We start from the raw sequence: 22,809 nt of genomic DNA, 5'->3' as shown, positions 1-22,809 counted from the left end.
ATGGAGAAATCAACTGTGGGAGCAATTATTAGAAAATGGAAGACATACAAGACCACTGATAATCTCCCTCGATCTGGGGCTCCACGCAATATCTCACCCCGTGGGGTCAAAATGATCACAAGAACGGTGAGCAAAAATCCCAGAACCACACGGGGGGACCTAGTGAATGACCTGCAGAGAGCTGGGACCAAAGTAACAAAGGCTACCATCAGTAACACACTATGCCGCAAGGGACTCAAATCCTGCAGTGCCAGATGTGTCCCCCTGCTTTAGCCAGTACATGTGCAGGCCCCTCTGAAGTTTGCTAGAGAGCATTTGGATGATCCAGAAAAGGATTGGGAGAATGTCATATGGTCAGATGAAACCAAAATAGAACTTTTTGGTAAAAAACTCTACTCGTCGTGTTTGGAGGAGAAAGAATGCCGAGTTGCATCCAAAGAACACCATACCTACTGTAAAGCATGGGGGTGGAAGCATCATGCTTTGGGGCTGTTTTTCTGCAAAGGGACCAGGACGACATCCGTGTAAAGGAAAGAATGAATGGGGCCATGTATCGTCAGATTTTGAGTGAAAACCTCCTTCCATCAGCAAGGGCATTGAAGATGAAACGTGGCTGGGTCTTTCAGCATGACAATGATCCCAAACACACCGCCCGGGTAACGAAGGAGTGGCTTCATAAGAAGCATTTCAAGGTCTTGGAGTGGCCTAGCCAGTCTCCAGATCTCAACCCCACAGAAAATCTTTGGAGGGAGCTGAAAGTCCGTGTTGCCCAGCGACAGCCCCAAAACATCACTGCTCTAGAGGAGATCTGCATGGAGGAATGGGACAAAATACCATCAACAGTGTGTGAAAACCTTGTGAAGACTTGCAGAAAACGTTTGACCTTTGTCATTGCCAACAAGGGTATATAACAAAGTATTGAGATGAACTTTTGTTATTGCCCAAATACTTTTTTCCACCAAAATTTGCAAATAAATTCTTCAAAAATCAGACAATGATTTTCTGGATTTTTTTTTTCTCATTTTGTCTCTCATAGTTGAGGTATACCTATGATGAACATTACAGGCCTCTCTCATCTTTTTAAGTGGGAGAACTTGCACAATTGGTGGCTGACTAAATACTTTCTTGCCCCACTGTATATACACATACACACACACACACACATTATATACACACATATATATATTATACAAAGTATTCACAGCGCATCACTTTTTCCACATTTTGTTATGTTACAGCCTTATTCCAAAATGGATTAAATTCATTTTTTTTCCCTCAGAATTCTACACACAACACCCCATAATGACAACGTGAAAAAAGTTTGAGATTTTTGCAAATTTATTAAAAATAAAATAATTGAGAAAGCACGTGTACATAAGTATTCACAGCCTTTGCTGTGAAGCTCGAAATTGAGCTCAGGTGCATCCTGTGTCCCCTGATCATCCTTGAGATGTTTCTGCAGCTTCACTGGAGTCCACCTGTGGTAAATTCAGTTGATTGGACATGATTTGGAAAGGCACACACCTGTCTATATAAGGTCCCACAGTTGACAGCTCATGCTTGGTTTGTGCTCTGACATGAAGTCAAAGGAATTGTCTGTAAACCTTCGAGACAGGATTGTCTCGAGGCACATATCTGGGGAAGGTTACAGAAAAATTCCTGCTGCTTTGAAGGTTCCAATGAGCACAGTGGCCTCCATCATCCGTAAGTGGAAGAAGTTCGAAACCACCAGGACTCTTCCTAGAGCTGGCTGGCCATCTAAACTGAGCGATCGGGGGAGAAGGGCCTTAGTCAGGGAGGTGACCAAGAACCCGATGGTCACTCTGTCAGAGCTCCAGAGGTCCTCTGTGGAGAGAGGAGAACCTTCACGAAGGACAACCATCTCTGCAGCAATCCACCAATCAGGCCTGTATGGTATAGTGGCCAGACGGAAGCCACTCCTTAGTAAAAGGCACATGGGAGCCCGTCTGTAGTTTGCCAAAAGGCACCTGAAGGACTCTCAGACCATGAGAAAGAAAATTCTCTGGTCTGATGAGACAAAGATTGAACTCTTTGGTGTGAATGCCAGGCGTCACGTTTGGAGGAAACCTGGCACCGCTCATCACCAGGCTAATACCATCCCTACAGTGAAGCATGGTGGTGGCAGCATCATGCTGTGGGGATGGGAGACTAGTCAGGATAAAGGGAAAGATGACTGCAGCAATGTACAGAGACATCCTGGATGAAAACCTGCTCCAGAGAGCTCTTGACCTCAGACTGGGGCAACGGTTCATCTTTCAGCAGGACAACGACCCTAAGCACACAGCCATGGTATCAGAGGAGTGGCTTCAGGACAACTCTGTGAATGTCCTTGAGTGGCCCAGCCAGAGCCAAGACTTGAATCCGATTGAACATCTCTGGAGAGATCTTAAAATGGCTGTGCACCGACGCTTCCCATCCAACCTGATGGAGCTTGAGAGGTGCTGCAAAGAGGAATGGGTGAAACTGGCCAAGGATAGGTGTGCCAAGCTTGTGGCATCATATTCAAAAAGACTTGAGGCTGTAATAGCTGCCAAAGGTGCATCGACAAAGTATTGAGCAAAGGCTGTGAATACTTATGTACATGTGATTTCTCAGTTTTTTTATTTTTAATAAATTTGCAAAAACCAAGTAAACTTTTTTCACGTTGTCATTATGGGGTGTTGTGTGTAGAATTCTGAGGAAAAAAATGAATTTAATCCATTTTGGAATAAGGCTGTAACATCAAAATGTGGAAAAAGTGATGTGCTGTGAATACTTTCCGGATGCACTGTATATATTTATTATATATATATATATATATATATATATATATACATACACACACACACACACACACACACACACACACAGTACTGTGCAAAAGTTTTAGGCAGGTGTGAAAAAATGCTGTAAACAAAGAATGCTTTCAAAAATGGAAGTGTTAATCATTTATTTTCATCAATCAACAAAATGCAGTGAATGAACAAAAGAAATCTAAATCAAATCAATATTTGGTGTGACCACACTTTGCCTTCAAAACAGCATCAATTCCTCTAGGTATACTTGCACAGTTTTTGAAGCAACTCGGCTGGTAGGTTGTTCCAAACATCTTGGGGAACTAACCACAGATCTTCTGTGGATGTAGGCTTCCTCACATCCTTCTGTCTCTTCATGTAATCCCAGACACACTCGATGTTGAGATCAGGGCTCTGTGGGGGCCATACCATCACTTCCAGGACTTCTTGTTCTTCTTTACGCTGAAGATAGTTCTTAATGACTTTGGCTGTATGTATGGGGTCGTTGTACTGCTGCAGAATAAATTTGGGGCCAATCATACACCTCCCTGATGGTATTGCATGATGGATAAGTATCTGCCTGTATTTCTCAGCATTGAGAACACCATTAATCCTGACCAAATCTCCAACTCCATTTGCAGAAATGCAGCCCCAAACGTTCAAGGAACCTGTCCACCATGCTTCACTGTTGCCTGCAGACACTCATCATTGTACCGCTCTCCAGCCCTTCGACAAACAAACTGCCTTCTGCTACAGCCAAATATTTCAAATTTTGACTCCTCAGTCCAGAGCACCTGCTGCCATTTTTCTGCACCCCAATTCATATGTTTTTGTGCATACTTGAGTCGCTTGGCCTTGTTTCCACATCTGAGGTATTGCTTTATGGCTACAACTCTTCCATGAAGACCACTTCTGGCCAGACTTCTCCAGACAGTAGATGGGTATACCTGGGTCCCACTGGTTTCTGCCAGTTCTGAGCTGATGGCACTGCTGGACATCTGATTTCGAAGGGTAATAAGCTTGATGTGTCTCATCTGCTTCACTAAGTTTCCTTGGTCGACCACTGCGTCTACGATCCTCAACACTGCCCGTTTCTTTGTGCTTCTTCAAAAGAGCTTGAACAGCACATCTTGAAACCCCAGTCTGCTTTGAAATCTTTGTCTGGGAGAGACATTGCTGATCAGTATAACTACGTTGTGTCTTGTTGCTGTGCTCAATCTTGCCATGACATGAAACTATCTTCCACAACCTCACCTTGGTAGCAGAGTTTGGCTGTTCCTCACCCAGTTTTAAGCCTCCTACACAGCTGTTTCTGTTTCAGTTAATGACTGTTTCAACCTACGTGTGACACTGATGATCATTAGCACCTGTTTGGTATAATTGGTTGATCATACACCTGACTATAATCCTACAAAATCCCTGACTTTGTGCAAGTGTACCTATAAGAATTGATGCTGGTTTGAAGGCAAAAGGTAGTAACACCAAATATTGATTTGATTTAGATTTTTCTTTTGTTCGCTCACTTTGCACTTTGTAAATTGATAACAATAAACATTTATATTTTTGAAAGCATTCTTTGTTTACAACATTTTTTCACACCTGCCTAAAACTTTTGCACAGTACTGTATATATATTTTTTTTCTCTCTCTCTCTATACATCTAACTATACAGTGCATCCGGAAAGAATTCACAGTGCATCACTTTTTCCACATTTTGTTATGTTACAGCCTTATTCCAAAATGGATTAAATTAATTTTTTTCCTCATAATTCTACACACAACACCCCATAATGTCAACGTGAAAAAAGTGTACTTGAGGTTTTTGCAAATTTATAAAAAATAAAAAAATTGAGAAAGCACATGTACATAAGTATTCACAGCCTTTGCCATGAAGCTCAAAATTGAGCTCAGGTGCATCCTGTTTCCCCCGATCATCCTTGAGATGTTTCTGCAGCTTAATTGGAGTCCACCTGTGGTAAATTCAGTTGATTGAACATGATATGGAAAGGCACACACATGTCTATATAAAGGTCCCACAGTTGACAGTTCATGTCAGAGCACAAACCAAGCATGAAGTCAAAAGAATTGTCTGTATACTTCCGACACTATATTGTCTCGAGGCACAAATCTGGGGAAGGTTACAGAAAAATTTCTGCTGCTTTGAAGGTCCCAATGAGCACAGTGGCCTCCATCATTCGTTAAGTGGAAAAAGTTTGAAACCACCAGGACTCTTCCTAGAGCTGGACTTGAGACTTGAGGCTGTAATAGCTGCCAAAGGTACATCGACAAAGTATTGAGCAAAGGCTGTGAATACTTATGTACATGTGATTTCTCAGCTTTTTTATTTTTAATAAATTTGCAAAAACCTCAAGTAAACTTTTTTCATGTTGTCATTATGGAGTGTTGTGTGTAGAATTCTGAGGAAAAAAATGAATTTAATCCATTTTGGAATAAGGCTGTAACATAACAAAATGTGGAAAAAGTGATGCGCTGTGAATACTTTCTGGATGCACTGTACAGTGATCCCTCGCTATATCGTGCTTCGCCTTTCGTGGCTTCACTCTATCGCGGATTTTATATGTAAGCATATTTAAATATATATCGCAGATTTTTTGCTGGTTCGCGGATTTCTGAGGACAATGGGTCTTAATTTCTGGTACATGCTTCCTCAGTTGGTTTGCCCAGTTGATTTCATACAAGGGACGCTATTGGCAGATGGCTGAGAAGCTACCCAACTTACTTTCTCTCTCGCGCTGACTTTCTGTGATCCTGACGTAGGGGGTGTGAGCAGGGGGGCTGTTCGCACACCTAGACGATACAGACGCTCGTCTAAAAATGCTGAAAGATTATCTTCACGTTGCTACCTTCTGTGTGCAGCTGCTTAGTGAAGCGACATGCTGCACGGTGCTTCGCATACTTAAAAGCTCAAAGGGCACATATTGATTTTTGACTGTTTTTCTCAGGCTCTCTCTCTCTCCCTGCTCCTGACAGAGGGGGTGTGAGCTGCCGCCTTCAACAGCTTTGTACCGGCGGTGCTTCGCATACTTAAAAGCCAAACAGTCCTATTGATTTGTTTGCTTCCTCTGTTTCCTTTGAAGAGGAAGATATGTTTGCATTCTTTTAATTGTGAGACAGAACTGTCATCTCTGTCTTGTCATGGAGCACAGTTTAAACTTTTGAAAAAGAGACAAATGTTTGTTTGCAGTGTTTGAATAACGTTCCTGTCTCTCTACAACCTCCTGTGTTTCTGCGCAAATCTGTGACCCAAGCATGACAATATAAAAATAACCATATAAACATATGGTTTCTACTTCGCGGATTTTCTTATTTCACGGGTGGATCTGGAACGCAACCCCCGCGATGGAGGAGGGATTACTGTATATCTATATCTATCCACTGCTTTATATTCTTACTACTTTCTTCAAAGCAATTTCTCTTAGAATAATGAAGGTTTGATCTTGACAAAGAATTCAATTTTTCAGAAAAGAGCAAATCTACTGGTTGCAAAGCCATATGTGGCATTGCTTTATTTTCTACTTTCACAAGTCTTTGCAATCAATTGGTGCAGAAGAAATCTGCTGACACTAACATTAAAACAGCCTCCTGCTTCAATAGAACATTTAACTTGGATGAGAGAGAAGCAGCAACCACCACTGGCAGGTGTGCTCATGACGTAACAGTAACTGGAACCAAAAGTAAAACCTCCAAACCAGCAGTTTGTCACGCTACTCTCTGCACTAAGTATACTGTAACCATGACTATTTTTAGCATAGTTGGGGTACCTTGGGTTTGTGAATGCTTTTACTGGTTGACATTACATTAGATAAGTTTGGCTTAAAAACATCAGTTACTTGTCTACAGTCATGATATATATATATATATATATATATATATATATTAGGCTTGGGCGGTAATACGGTATCTAAAAATAGCAACGGTATCAGTTTCAATACCGTTATACCATCATAAAAACAATGCACTTATATTGGAGACAAGGATTAAATATTAAATATAAATTTATTTAATGCCTAAAAATGCGTATGCATGGTTGTCATGACGTGACAGCGTGGAGGAGAAAGAGAGAGGTGGGGGAAGATGGCGAGTCGCGCACCAAGTGACCTGGTCTCGAAAAAGAACACAACTTCTGCATTTTGGTAGTATTTCGGGTTTCGACCGAACGAGAAGGGAGGGGCGGTAAATACGGACGAGGCAATTTGCAAATTGTGCAACAAAAAGGTGACCGCGAGAGATGGAAATACCTCGAACCTAAGGTCGCATATACGAAACCACCATCCACTCACTGCTGCAAGGATGGACCCGAGTTCACTTAGTGCAACAGTTTCAACGCCTCCCGATGCAGGACCAACAACATCTAGGTCCACCGCCAGTACGCAGCCGACGATAATGGGGGCCTTCGGGAAAGCAACAAAGTACAAAAGGGACAGTGTCCGTTGGAAAACCTGTACTGATGCAGTGACAAAATACTTGGCAAAGGAAATGGTCTCTTTCCATGCAGTGGAAAAAAAGTCCTTTACGGACATGGTAAAGGTCCTAGATGCCCAGTACGAGCTGCCTGGACGGAAATATTTCTCACAAACAGCCGTCCCACATTTATATAGTAAAGTTAGAGACAATGTTCAAGTGCTGCTGTCAGCGGCAGACAGTTATTCCTTAACAACTGACATGTGGTCGTCAGTTAACATGACACCATATATGTCTCTGACTGTCCATACTATTACACCTGACTGGAAACTTGAATCCAAATGCCTCCAAACTACGTATTTTCCTGAGAGTCATACAGCAGACAATCTTGCTGCTGCGCTCAGAGCTGCACTTCAGGAATGGCAACTTGACGAGAAAAAACTTTCAGCCATAACCACTGACAACGCTGCCAACATTCATGCCGCAATCAGGTCCCTGCATTGGCCGTGGCTATACTGCTTCGGTCGCAATCTAAACTTGGCTGTCACAAATGGATTGCATGACCAGAGGCAAAAAACCGAGCGCGCCCTCGGACTATGCCATAATATTGTCGGGGCCTTTTCACACAGCTGGCAACATAAGCATGAACTCCACAAGAAGCAAGTGGACTTGGGACTCCCAAAACATAGTCTCATAACGGTAAGCATAAAACGTGCAGAGTGTTTCTCAGGGGCTCAAATATAAAAAAAGGGGCATATTATATATATATATATATATATATATATATATATATATATATATATGCTTTGCATCACATAAATAAATTATATTGAACAGTAGGCTATATTAAAATAGAAAACCATTTTTTAAATTGTAATTTTTTTCCTGAATTTTTTATCAAATAAATGCAGGCTTGATGCGCATAAGGGACTTATTTAGCCTAAAATAAATGTGCATGCAAATTTGACCAAATGGAATAATATACATTAATGGACTTATTTATTCATTCATTCGTTTATTTAGGCCTATTTATTCGTTTATTTAGGCCTATTCATTCATTTAATCGTTTATTCATCATTCATTAATTAATTCATCCATCCATCTGTCGGCAGGACTGCGCAACTCGCTGGGGCTCCAAACTGGCAATGGTGGAGCGCATCCTTGAGCAGGCCCAAGCGATCAGACACGTCCTGTCTGATGACAGAAGGAGCAGCCTGTCCCTGACCTGGCAGGACATGGACGTCTTGAAAGCTGTTCACGAAGCACTGAAACCAGTCGGTGACTTCACTGATATTTTGTCAGGAGAAAATTATGTGACCAGTTCCTGTATCCTCCCCATACTACAGCTCTGCAGGGACAATGTGTTGGCTGTGTCAGAAAATGACCTCCAGCTAACAAAGTCAATCAAAACTGGAATTCTAACAAAGCTGGAGGCCAAGTATGAATCCAATTCAGTGCGCAAAATATTGCGAAAATGCACTTTCCTCGACCCTCGTTACCGTGGAGGATATGAGACGGATGACAACGCATTGGCTGAGACCAAGGCTGAATTACAGGCTGAGATCGTGAGCTTAGAGGCAGCAGGTCCAGTGGCCATCAGAGTGGAAGAGGGAGAGGCGCAACCTGCACCCTCATGAAAAAAGATGATTCTGGGAAGTATGCTGCAAAAAAAATCTGATGCAATGGCAGGTCCTGTCGGCATCGGCACCGTAGAGGACCGAGTCAGAGCTGAAATAACAGCCTACTGTTTGGAGCCAGTTACTTAAGGAGACGAGGAGCTACTTCTTTGGTGGAAAAATGCTGCCGGGCGTTTTCCCCAGATGTCACAAAAGTACCTGTGCGTCTGTGCCACAAGCACACCATCGGAGCGGGTTTTCAGCACTGCAGGTAAAGTTGTCGGTCCACAACGTGCCCTGTTAAAGCCGGACAAAGTAAACATAATGGTTTTTCTAGTGAAAAATCTTGACTAGATTGATACCACTTGCCATTTGTTCCTATTCACACTGTGTTTATTTTTATTTATTTAATTGATTCCGGTATTTTTATTTGGTTTACGTTAAAAACAATATTGGAAAGAAGACTGGAAAAAAGTTTTTGTTTAGGACTATTGCTTTGCAATACGTTTTATAATATGGATGATGTTTATGTTAATTCAACTCTGGTTGACTGTTGTGGGTCTATTTGCACTTTTTTATAAGCTGCTCTTTGTTATTAAAAGATGTTCAGGCGGTGTGATTTAATTTAATTTATTTGTGTGCACGTCTCCGCGCGAAAACTGTTCTGGATGTTTATGTTAATTTAATTCTGTTTGACTGTTGTATTTGCACTTTTTTATAAACTGCTATTTGTTGCTAATAAAAGTTGTTAATATTGTTCTGCATGTTATTTTGTTATTGTTTCAGTATTAGTGTTTGATATTCAGTTTGATATTCAGTTTCTGAACGGTTTAGGCACAAGCCAACAGTTTGGTGACGCTGTCTGAGCCTTACGTCACATTTTTTTTTATTATTCACGGTAATACCGTATACCGAGGTAAAATAGGGAGGAGGTTTGACGGTATCAAAATTTGGATACTTAATGTGAAAATGCAATTGGTACTGTGTAAGAGGTTTTATACATCTTTAACTTCAGCCACTGTACCATTAGTTCCATGTTCTCATTACTAGACATTCAAAGTTCTAAACATTTTACATGTGAAAGCAATTCACAACTTTAACATCTACTGCACAATGCATATGAAGTATGGATAAACATTACAGCAACTACTGTAGGATTCGCAACCCGTAACCCCTGCACTGTTTTCAAGACAGTTTAGTACAGAAGCTTTTAACATGTGTCCTGTATATGTTAATGTTAATAAATTCTTACCCTTGCACTGTGTCCAGCAATCAGCTGATCGTCTTCTGTGCGGACGCTCGTCCTGCTCCTGGTCTCAAGGTCATCAGTCTCAAAATCAGAATCATCCAGTTCTTCAGGAGTCTACACCAATACAAAAAATATATAATTACTTATTAACATATATTATAATATGTTAAGAGTCTGAATGGCTCTACGGAAGACTCGTCATTTACCAAATGGTTGAGTAACACAAGTTGAAGCATATATTTTATGCACTCTTGGGAAACCAAAAAAAGTACAGATTTCAGATATATTATCTTGTACATATCATGCACTTAAACAAAACTGCAACTACAAAGACTAAATATTATTAAAGTAAAATTAATTTTATTCTTCCTCATCTATTAATATTCAGAAAGCTCAAGATGACAAGGTTTCCAAAATACAACTAAAACTCTATGCCACTATACAAAGGTAATAACCACCACCGAATACCGAAACATTTGGGCCTGGACTACAAGGAAATGTATACAACTCAGTCCTTATTTTGACTCCATGGTTCAGTCACACTCACTTTTCACACACATCCAGATCCCCCATCACACTACACAACTTTTCCAGGGATTTTTGGTTTGCTTACTTAAATTTACCTAACCTTACTTGCAAGTCAAGAGCAGTAGTGAAACACTCTGGGAACCAGAGAGGAGGTTAGGAGTACATGCTGATACAACGCATTGCCGCATCCACCACCACATGACAAATCAAATCAGGATCCCAGATTAGGACCCGAGTGCAGCCATGTAATGGGTAACACCTCAGCACCACACTAGTTCAGATGGAGTGGAACAGTGTAAGGTTTTTTATGGTGGCTGGAGTGCCAATTCTGCCACCAACCCCCAGGTTTTTCCCTGCAGTTTGGAGGGCCTACATGCAGGGGAACCAAACAACCAACCGGGAACCAACCATCATGTAATTCAAGAGCCCTACCAACTCGGTCAGACCTGTCTGCAATTCGACATGACTAAACCAAAAAAAAGTTTGATTAGTCTTAAGTCATAGGTGCAGGATAATGTATGTGCAAGAGTTGACAACCAATAACTGCTCACCTGGAAATAATACATACAAAGAGGTATTATAACACACAAACAGAAGAGACTAGTCTGTCTGAGGTCTAATGTTTATTGTATCACAACAGCACTGGAAAAAACAAGGAGTGAAATTGCAGCTACATACATGAATCATGTGGTTGGTTATAAAGCATGTTATTGAGCTCATGAAGGTTTGGAAATGCGAACCTGTGCAGAAGTCTGCACGGAGTCATGTAACCTCTTTTTCCCCCTGAGAGTCCTATTCATGTAGTCAGACAAGAAGCAAGGCAAAGAGCTCCAGCAACTACAGCTGGTAAGCCCATCTTTCCCTTCAATTAGAAAGTGTGCAGTGTGCTGCTGACTTAAGGGAAAATAAGACCATTAAACAAACATCAAGGGAATTAAGTCATAGGACACCAAGAAATTGGGCCATGTTTTATCTGTATGTGGGATGATGCTGCTGTAGCCTATGTAAAGAGCATATCATAATCCGAGTGTACCACCCAAAATCTGGTACATCAAGTTTACATATTTCAGAACACTTTTTGCTTAGAAGAAATGCTCTTTGCTAAATATGGAACACTTTACCATCAGTTACCCTGAAAACTCCTGTTTCAGTTAATAAAAATAATCACACAAAACTCATTACTCCCCCAGCAGGTACAACACACCATACACAGTTAACAGTGTGATTAATGAAAATAAACAACAATACTTCATTGATTTTTTTTCTGCAGAAATGTCAAGCAGTTTGCATTGGATTAAAAGCATTTTCAAATGAATCCATATGCTAATGGACTTTATTAACAATTTATCTTTTGAACTCAACCAAGCATTTGCAATGCTAGTATCCACCACAAGTATCCACTCTTAAAAGTTTCTTCTAGTACAGATAGGCATGTGAATGTACCAACAATAAATGGCCTGCTATTATGGAAATAAAAAGAATAAATTTAGCACTACTAAATTTGGTGAATGTGGCATATTGAGATACCACCAATTAACAAATAACAGTGTCTGCATTCTAAAATATGCATGCACATGTGCACTCTACAATGGTGTTGTCATGGTGACCAATGCGTCACATGGCAACTGCTGCAAGCCTTCTTCCTTTGAAAACTAAATTCAGAATGTTTATGTACTATAGTTTTGTGAAGCTCTGTGTGTTAATAAATAAAACTCTGCTTAGCTATGAAAATATATTTCAAGGGGATTTAGACAGCGGGAGACACACGGAGGCAGTTTTCCCTTAGTGCAGGTGTATCTTAAAGTGCTGGTTGTCATGATCCAGGTTTATAAGTAAAACTTTAAGTCTAAAATGAACAGTTGTTTCAGCTCCAAACCCAAGTACTGAGTAAAGTGAAATTCAAAGCTACACTGGACCATTTAAAAATGCCTAAAAACACAGTACCTCCTGTACCACAATGACAATATCCCAGTAACCAATTTGTAAATAGCTGGTTTAATGACATATTGACAAGACTAGAAAAAGCCCAGTAATCAACCTGTAAATTTAGGTGAAAAGACATACAAAACCCCATACACGTGAAGGGCTCCTTGATTATAAACAACTAGGGGGCTCCGCCCCCTGCTCGCTTCGCTCGCCAACCCCTGGTGTTGGGAATGACAAAGAGCGTGATGTATGAATGAGATATAGAATAGTGTGACGGTGTAGATGATGCAAATAGAAAGCAAACAATAAAGTGTGTGGCACAGTGTAAAGGTTTATTTGAAAATTTCTTTGTACACGCCGTTTAAGTGTAAAAGGTAGTTCCAGCTCAGAACTTGTAAGGTCATTTAAGATGGTTATTGTTGTGATCAGAGTCAAGTTTGTCAGAGCTTAGAAAGAGTTGTGTCTTTCCAGGAAGTAATGGAATGACTTGGGTATTTATGTTTTCCACATTAATATTTTTTGGACATAATATAGTGCGTTGTGTTAAAAGGGGCATTTAGTCTAATGAGATTGCTGTTCCAAATCTGTCTGTAACTAAGTCGTCGCAGATAAAGGCTTGAGGAATTGTAATAATATGTGGCTGAAGTCCATCTGTATTGGTGAGTGTACCATCTCTCAGTTGTAATAAGCAATTGTTATGATCTGGTTCTGGACATCGTATCTTTTTTACTAACTGTATCTTTTGAAAGCAATGCCAATTGTCTGCGTATTTTAAGGTGCACTGAACAATAGCTGAGTGCATGGCATCTGGAAGAATAGCTAATCACTGTCTAAAATCTCCTCCTCATAAAAGTACCTTTCCTCCAAATCGAATATTATTATTCATAAACGTTTGTTCATGCCATTGAACATTCATCAATAAACAACATTTTTTTTAAGACGGATGTCACGTGCAGTGCCACCGTTAATGTTCATAGTGGATTCCGATTTGTAGGATCTAATGTAGTTGATAAAGATTTCACTTTCAGGTACATCATCAGTTATAAGCTTCTGTAGATATTCAGTATATGAATGTAAAGAAGGCAGTCTAATTTGACCCTTTTGACAACAACGTGTAAATGTATTACTTGTATTGCCAGTTGTTTCTTCAGGGAAGTGAACTGAATGACAGTGATTGCAAATGACATTCATTAATCCGAATGAATTTTCCTGGTGTATGTTTTGCTTGTGCCGTTTGAGAGGCGCGTTGTTGCATGTGTAGTATTTGGGACGTGTTGTTTTGGAGCTGTAATCGATTTGCCTGTGCTGTGTGAGAAGCCCGTTGTAGCCTTCGCTGCCATTAACGTATGTCTGAGACGGGAGGTGTTTCGTTTTGAATCCGTGCCTGTTGCGATGCAGCACTTTGATTGATAGTTTGCGTCATGTGGACCTAGGATGTAGATTTGTGCATATTAAATGAACTATTGTAGGATCTAATGCAGTTCATAAAGTTTTTACTTTTAGGTACATCGTTAGTTAGAAGCTTTAGTTGAGCTTTGCGTTTTTGGAGTCGAGTCATTTTTTCTTTTAGAAATATGGATAAGTAATAAGGAGTATTGCACTCAGTTAATATGGAGCCTTTTCTGCGGTTGAACGGTTAATAGTGCCTTATTGTAATGAGATCCACCTATGCTGCATAGCCGTCTATTTTGTTGTTTCTTTCGTGTTCGTGTGTTTGTTCCTGTTATCCTTTCCTTTTCGTTTTGTACCCGTGACCGTGTATTCATGACTTGTTTCTTTCTCAGCATGCGAAATATGGATAAGTAATAAGGAGGATCGCGGTCACTGTTAATATGTTTCCTTTTCTGCAGTTGAACGGTTAATAGTGCTTTATTGTAAGGAGATCCACCAATGCTGACACCTATGCTGTCTAGTGTGAAGGTGTTGATGTTCACTTTAGAATATGTGGCTTTGGGTGTCACTTCTTATGGATGTGTGTGTGTGGGGGGGGGGATGTTGAGGATTGTTGTCGTGCGAGCGTCTTCTTTCTTTTTGTGTTCCTGTGTCTTGTTGAATCCCCCTCTTTGTGTGTGTCCCATCCCTTGCTTGTAGGGTCTGTGGGGTGGTTTTGTGTTCTTTTTTTTGTGTTCCATGGGCTTGTTGAATCCCCCTCTTGGTGTGTGTCCCGTCCGGTGCCTGTAGGGGGGGGGGTGCCTTGCTGTTGTGCGCGACCCTCTTTTTTTTTTTTTTTTTTGGGTCTAGTTTCGTGTGCAATGTGTTTCGTGCTTTGCCTGCGTTTCCTCATTTCTCCATTTTTCCTGTGCTCACTCCTTTTTTCTGTGGTCTTGTCCGCCTCTCTCGCCCTCTTTTGTCCGCCTTTCTCGGCTCCTCAGCCGACTCTCGCGGACTCTTTTTGCGCCTGCGCAGTACGTCTTTTTGCAGCTACGGCCCATTGCCGGATGTGCCTGCGTTCATCATCCGGTTTAGCATTCTCGGTTAGTAATATGGATACTAACATATCTTGCTTCTGACTTTATATTTACTCCAAATTAACATACAATAGAAAAATAAATTTGTTAGCAGATACCAAAATCAAAATGCTACTTTCCGTCTATTAGCTTTGTCAACGTTTCTGCTACAGTAACCAGCGAGTATTCCAAAGTCTGCTTATGAAATTCAGACCTTGTGGAGTAAGCCCCTTTTTCCCCAATCGGGGTTCAATCAGTTCCACAAATGCCTAGTGCTTTGTAGCACCACCATATAGAAAATGTCATGTGTTTTTTCATGACCTGTGTGGTCTGCCTGTACGGGCACTAACACAGCCCATACATAGGAATATTCAAGTGATGGACAGTGTGGCACCCCTGAAAGTGGAACTTCTAGGTTTTAAAAGGGAATCTGCATAAATTAGAAGGAGGAGGAGGAGCTGCTATTGGGTGGGGGGTAAAAAAAAAAAAAATCTCATCAGCAACTGCATTGGCTATGAAAAAAAGGTTCTGCAGATTCAAAAGACCCGTCTAGATAGGTGGAGGTCAGCATTAGTCTCCAGGAACGTGAATCCTGCATTCTGTTACAACGAATGGACTTCATCGAACTTGAAGTTTTTTTTTTTTTTTTTTTTAAATAAATAGCGCAGTACTGACTGAAATCATTTTGTATTTAAGACTTCAACTTTTGGGTTGGCTGGCATCTATAAATCATTTACCTGTTAAAAACAGTCAACTTGAACTTTAGACTAGTGTGTGTGCCCAGAGGGGACTTGGCAGTCACGTGGCCTGGAACCCCTACAGATTTTATTTTTTTCTCCAGCTTTCTGGAGTTTTTTTTTTTTTTTGTTTTTTCTGTCCACCCTGGCCATTGGACCTTACTCCTTTTCTATGTTAACTAATGTTGCCTTATTTTAATTTATTTTTTCTTTTATTTTTCTTTTCTTCATTATGTAAAGCACTTTGAGCTACTTTTTGTATGAAAATGTGCTATATAAACAAATGTTGTTGTTGTTGGACTTTGGAAGGGGCTAGGGGTGTGTTTTCTTCTGTATATATTTCCATTTACACGTAAAGAGGATTACTGTATATTTTGAGGGGGGATCATTGCTGTCTTTCATGTCTTTCTTTTTGTATATTTCTGCTTACTAAAATTGCCTTACAACGGTATTTTTGCATATGCCATATTTTTTTTTATATATTATTATTATTTACTAAACCATTTAGAGCTGGTTATCTCAAAAAGTGGAAATACAGCAGAGTGCATCAGGGAGTAATATTAGCCTTTTACTAGTTGCCTTAGAGTTAGGAAGGTGAACGGTAGCATCTGGCACTTTTCAGAACATTGGGTCCAATTCGTTACAGATTTTTGCAATCCACAACTATGTGCACACTTTTGAAATTAAGAATATGTAATAAATAATGGTGGTCTTTTGAACACTTGATCAAGAAGTAGTTAATCTATAATACCAAAAAAAAATTAAATTAAAAAATATACATGTCTGCTATAAAGAAAGTAAGAGTGAGTCTGCAAGGCAATCTACAGTAGAGCAATGCCAAAGTACATTACAATTCTGAATTTTTGCATTGGATAATTATATATATTTATCCCTTTGTCCTCATCATACATGAAACAAGTATCCATTAGGAGTATGAAGCACATTAAGCAGCGATTGAAAATTATATACAAGAACATACATCAGAATTCCTAGAATATACATTTATATGCAAACACATTGCACATTTAGCGATCAAGGAAGCAGCAGCTACTGTGACTGGTGCAATGCTCCAATGTCATTCCTGCTGATTAGTTTGTCCTCATTAGGAAGTCAGATTGCACCATACGACTGGACATTCATGTCAGGGTCATTTAAAAGAACTGACTGGTGGTTGATGTTACGAATCATTTGATTTTTTTTATATATTCTGTCTCAAATTAGCTTGGGATGCTAAAACATTTACTGTCACTGATATGACTTTGGACAATTTTTTTTTTGGCTGGTCTATGTAAAAAAAACTGATGCAAACAGTTTTCACAATGGTCAGACATTTGCTGTGGTAAGTTGTCTTTGCAACATATAGTTTCAACTCTGTATATAAAATTAGTATTTGCCATCTGTCGTCAGGAAATGTCTAGGGGTCTGTGCTATCCTTGAACTATTTGATAGGGGCAACCCGAACTTTCTCCTTCAGCAGATTTTCAAGAACAGACACACTATGGATAATCCCATTGGCTTATACTCCTCATGAGTACCAGACCAGACTTGACAAATTTTATTAGTGTTTCCATTTTATTAGTATATATCCTCAATTACAGAACATTTCACATTTTTAATATTTTACTAATTGAAAAAATACAATGTATATTATATATACTGTTATGACTTGTATCAAAAATGACAAGGTACTATTCCTCAATTGAGCTGGTGGCTCAAAAGCTTTACACAAGTAAGCGAGGACAGGTGTTGATCCAAAGTCTTGAAATATATTTTTTCTTGTAGGTTACACACATTTCAGTTTTTAATTATTGTACCTTTTCCTTTTGTCTCTCTGACAAAAAGGCGGCAATGGAGATGAATCATGTAATTTAAACTGGATATTATTCATTCTTGTGGTTTTTTAATAAACAATATAGCTTTTAATGTTTTAAAATGCAATGAACACCACAATAAACCGATAGTAAAACTAAGAATTCAGCAACATTAGATATCTATTATAATAAAAAAAATCTTGGGACGAGACATGAATTTTTGGAATGAAGTCCTGTGAGACGAAGACTTAACATGGGATTCTTTCAAGTCACGCCAATCGGAAGGTTTCCGGTTCGAATCCCGTAAATGCCAAAAGGGACCCTGCTCTGTTGGGCCCTTCAGCAAGGTCCTTAACCTGCAATTGCTGAGCGCTTCAAGTAGTGAGAAAAGCGCTATATAAATGCAAAGAATTATTACTACTTACAACCTTTGGAAGCAAGTCCTGCGAGACAGTGACTTTTGCCATTAGATTCTTTCAAGTCACACCCTACTTGCAACAATTTTCAAACAAGACCACGGTCATCTAACCTCTCAGTCGTGTGAATGCTTTTGTCAGACATTTCCTGTGCTCTCAGCACTTATAATTTTAAAGGACAATAATTTTATTCGTTTTAGATGACAAGTCAACGACTAAACGAAGAAGAAAGAGCAGCATGTTGAAAAGAGATCTAAAAGCATTGTAGAGAAAAGACTGCAGAAAAAAGAACAATAATCTAAGTGCAAATTCTGAAGAGAGGAAAGTAATAATCATCCCAGAACAGGTGGAACTGAAAACCTAGCAGGTACAAGTAAGGTCAGAAATAAAACACAGAGTAGAAGACAAAGTAGAACGTTGTAAAGACGTTCAAAAATGCAGAGCAAGTTACAGATTATGAAAGTAGTAAAAATTAAAAAGTATAAAAAAAATTGATAGTAAAGATTGCATTAGCACTAACAAATGGAAATTACTCTGTGAAATAATGGAACAGCGAATAGAGATCGAATATATGAACTTAGGTGATATGTCAGAAGTATGTAGATATTGTCTACATACTTCTGACATATCACCCAAGGCTTTAAAGTTCAAGTCAGAGACTTGTAGAAGATCGTCTAATTTGTGTTGCCATCAAGGAAAAGTAACGTTTCTTCCCAATGAAGAGGCATATCCACAAGAACTAAAAGATTTGTGGTTTGGTGAAAGTGAAATCCACACACACTACAGGCAAAATATCAGTCTACAATAATCTGTTTGCATCATTCAATGCTCAAAACGCAGATTTACACAATAATAATGGACCACACGCTATGAGAATCTGTGGTCCCGCAACAATTAAAGCTATGACAAGTTTAATTTTGAAGAAACCATAATTCGGTCAGGGTTATATTTATGATAAAGGAGAAGCGATGCAACATAGTAGCGAAAGAGTTAAACGATCAGACGTATAAGAAATTATACAGCCAATAATGGATACAAATCCATACGTTCAAAAGTATTGTACTTACACAAAATTTATCTGCAAAACACGGACAAAAATTTTTTTGGATTTCTATATGAATCCGAAAGATCATGGTCACAATTATAATAAACCAACATGTGACGAATTGTCAGCGGTAATGGTTTCGAAAGACGGAGATATCAAAGAGTAGATATTTGTGTATATCCAAAAGCAAAGGACGGATTTGTCATTTCTATCTATTTTTCCTTGATGGCAAAACAGGAAAACACACAAATTCAGAAAAAAACATCCCACACAATATCTCGGCTCAAAATTACTGATACGTTATAAATGTATTTAACCCACTTCTGTCATCTCAACATCTATCGCAACATTACATTACTATTGTGTATCTAAAATTAGAAGCTAATTGTCTCTTTATTAAACTGAATAAGGAAAACTTAGAATGGAACATATGCAAGGTCTCATTAATCACGTTCAAAATTCAAGTATTAATAGTTCAGACAAAGTCAAAACAGGTAAAACAGTAATATTACCATCATATCAAGGTAGTTCAAAAGCATTGCAACAGTTATATCATGATGCAATAGTAATATCCTGAACTATCATTCGGCCAGATTTATTTATTACAATGACGTGCTATCCACAGTGGCCAGAAATCCGTCAATTCTTGAGAACAATGCCACTGGCTACATCGGCTCTGGATATTCCGACTTTTTGAGATAATGTTTTATCAGAAAGTCTTAGTTTTACTGAAAGAACTCAAGCATACATTTACACGATAGAATTTCAAAAACGGGGTTTACCTCACATACATTTATAAATTATCTGCGGATGATGTAGATCGGTTTGTCTGTGCTGAAATTCCAAACAGAGAAACCTATCCTGAATTATGGAACAAAGTCATTAAACACATGTTTCACAGACCACATTTAAAAGATTCAGTATGTTGAGACTCAAAAGAAAAAGTGTTTACAAAAATTTCCTAAAGCGTTCCTTCAATCAACAGATATGACTAAGGCTAGCTTTCCTGATTATTGCCGAAGAGATAATCGTCACGAACACACTTATCACAGAGAAAGAAACGATATTCACTTTCGGGCAGTTACACACTGTGGTGTCACGATGGAAGTCCAAACACTGCATCAAAATTTAATGCGATCTTGAAGAAAATTCCAAATATTGTTTTTACTGAAGTTTTAAAGTAAATGTGAAAATAATGAATTTGTAACTATTCCTATGAAAATAATCTCTCTAAATTGTATATCCAGTTAACCAAACCCAGGGGTTGGTGAGTGAAGCGAGCAGGGGGCAGAGCCCCCTAAATGCTTAGAAAAAATTCTATCACTAACAAAAAAAGATGATAATAAATGGCAATTTGAACATCATTTTCAAAGGATTTAGGTTAGAATGATTTATCATTTTGTAGTTTACATGCAAGATTAATTTAAACAAAGGTTTTTTTAAAGCACGTTTCTCTGAAGTTGTTTCTCATCAAACAGGAATTTTGCTCACTCTTAATCCATAGGACTCCACATTATGCTTTGTTACCTTAGGTACCAAGCACACTTTGCCCTAATCCTATCAAGTCTTTCAAGAACCCTAAATACAAAGAGGACTATTTAATTTATGTTAGGTAGAATGCCCAGAGAGGACTGGGCGGTCTCGTGGCCTGGAACCCCTGCAGATTTTATTTTTTTCTCCAGCCGTCTGGTGTTTTTTTTTTTTTTTTTTCTGTCCTCACTGGCCATTGGACCTTACTCTTTTTCTTTGTTAACACTAGAATTACCAGAGTCTACGAAAAACCTCGTAGATCCGGCCCACCTTAAAACCGTTCTCACCTCTCTTTTGTCTTCTAAATGTGCCGATTAAGAGGAGCAGCGAACAGCCGGCTATTCCATCCCCCACCGTCGCAGAACGTTCACTAAGTTTTCCCAGCTCATGCCTTGTTTGATTACCTGGGAGTGACTGAACTGCTGGAGTTTTAGAATAGAAATAATAGATCGCTATTTGGAATACAAGCATTTCATGCGTAATCCGTTTCTACAGTAATCTGTGTAAACACATTGCTAAAACAGAAACTTTTTCATATTTTAGTAATAAATGTTACAAAATGTAGGCATAAACTATAGAATTTGTAAAGCCCGAGTTCCTAAGATCAAATAAACACTTCCACAAAAGCTTCACACACCATATAACAGCTTCCGTGGCGTAGCGCGCTAAGATTTCCCTCTCAGACCGAGTGGCTTTTCTCTGCCTCACAAACATGAGTTCAATTCCCCGCTGGGGATAAAGTGTTATTTCTTTTTTTTCTTTTTAACCTCAAACGGACATAAAATTTGTAAATTGGTATGCACTGTCAGTTAATGAGATCGTTATATTTTCATGTGGGATGCTCCTTTTAAAATATTTTTTTAACAATTGAGACTGCAATTAACAAGAACAACTGTCCTTATAACTTATTTTTTTCAAGATCCATAACACACAGACAGACAGAGCACTGCGTAATACAGAGACAGACAGGCAGAGATATACCCGATCTGGCTCTCTAAGTAACAGCGCAAGTACAGACGCAAACCAAGTGTAATCAAGAGTCCTGGTTCGATCCCCACTCACTCCTATATTTGCCGTTTTCAGTAGTAAGCTGCTCTTATTGTTAATATTATACAGTACACACATGCACTTGATTTGTGTCTGTACTTGCGCTGTTACTTAGAGAGTCAGATCAGGGGAGGGGTGATGTTAGAGCGGGTGAGCTCATTCAGTGTTGCAGAAACAATGCACATGTTGATTTTTTTTTCTTTCAGTACATGTGCCTTCCCTGTTTATTTGTATATCTCTGCCTGTCTGTCTCTGTATTACGCAGTGCTCTGTCTGTCTGTGTGTTATGGATCTTGAAAAAATAAGTTATAAGGACGGTTTGCTGACTTGGAGCACCACTGCCTTACTGTGCCACAGAGACACGAGTTCAATTCCCAGCTTTGAAGAAAGTGTTTTTTTTTTCCTCAAACGGACATTGAATTTATAAATTGGTATGCACTGTAAATCGTTAACTTTAAAATGTCAATCGCGGTTATTTCTGTTGATTAATTCATGCTTTTTTACTGAGTCAGAACAGGAGCTTTTTCAGCTTATTCAGCTTCTGATCTGACTCAAACAGTGCCAGTATAACTTCACACCCAACCTGACGCTGTTCGTTTTCAAATAATATTGCATTACTTCGATGATGTTTTCTGATTGGTACTATTCGCGTCATAAAATGATTTCTTCAAGACGTCACATATATTTGTCTCTTTCTTTTTTTAAAATGTGCGTTGTAGCACTCAGCAACTGGCCACCTGCATGTTCTTGCGCACACTAAATCAGACAGCGCTATATGCAATCATCAGATTCAAATGTTAACAGTTATATAGCACAGAATGGAAATCAGCAGTTCTTAGCATTCCACCTACTGTAACTTGCTTTCTTTTTTCTTCAGTTATAGTCTTGAATAAAAGTGCACTTGTGTTGTTATACTTTTACATCAACATATGTTCCTGTGTTTGAGCTACATGGGCATGCTCAAAAAATACACGTATAATGCCACGAAAAGTGCACGCAGACACTTCAGTTCGCAAGCATTGGTACGACAATGCAGTCACAAGTACACTGCAGAGCTTTAGCGCGTCTTTATGCATCTCCCCATCTGACACTGCTGTTTTCACATATAGCGCTGAAGTTACTGCTCTTTACTATGCTTTCCTCTGCATGTCCTGGAGTACAAAAGAAACAGCATACAGCAACACGTGGGGACTGGCAATACCTGGGAAAAAAACACGTGGTCGTATGTATCATGATACACT

The 22,809-nt window shown here is 39.3% G+C and overlaps 1 protein-coding gene across 2 annotated transcripts in view; it reads right to left on the bottom strand.

Annotated features, from left to right (window-relative positions):
* ctnna1 (catenin (cadherin-associated protein), alpha 1) overlaps positions 1-22,809 on the bottom strand; it is a 229,827-nt gene that overhangs the window by 55,821 nt on the left and 151,197 nt on the right. For both annotated transcript variants that reach the window (XM_051934138.1, XM_051934139.1), the window contains exon 14: positions 10,085-10,195. In XM_051934138.1, coding sequence (XP_051790098.1) covers positions 10,085-10,195 — 111 coding nt within the window. The remainder of the gene's footprint in view (positions 1-10,084; positions 10,196-22,809) is intronic.

This window comes from Erpetoichthys calabaricus, chromosome 11 (assembly GCF_900747795.2).
Source record: "Erpetoichthys calabaricus chromosome 11, fErpCal1.3, whole genome shotgun sequence".
Taxonomy (NCBI): Eukaryota; Metazoa; Chordata; class Cladistia; order Polypteriformes; family Polypteridae; genus Erpetoichthys; species Erpetoichthys calabaricus.
Note: the sequence above shows the minus strand (reverse complement) of the source record. Positions and strands in the feature narration are given on the sequence as shown.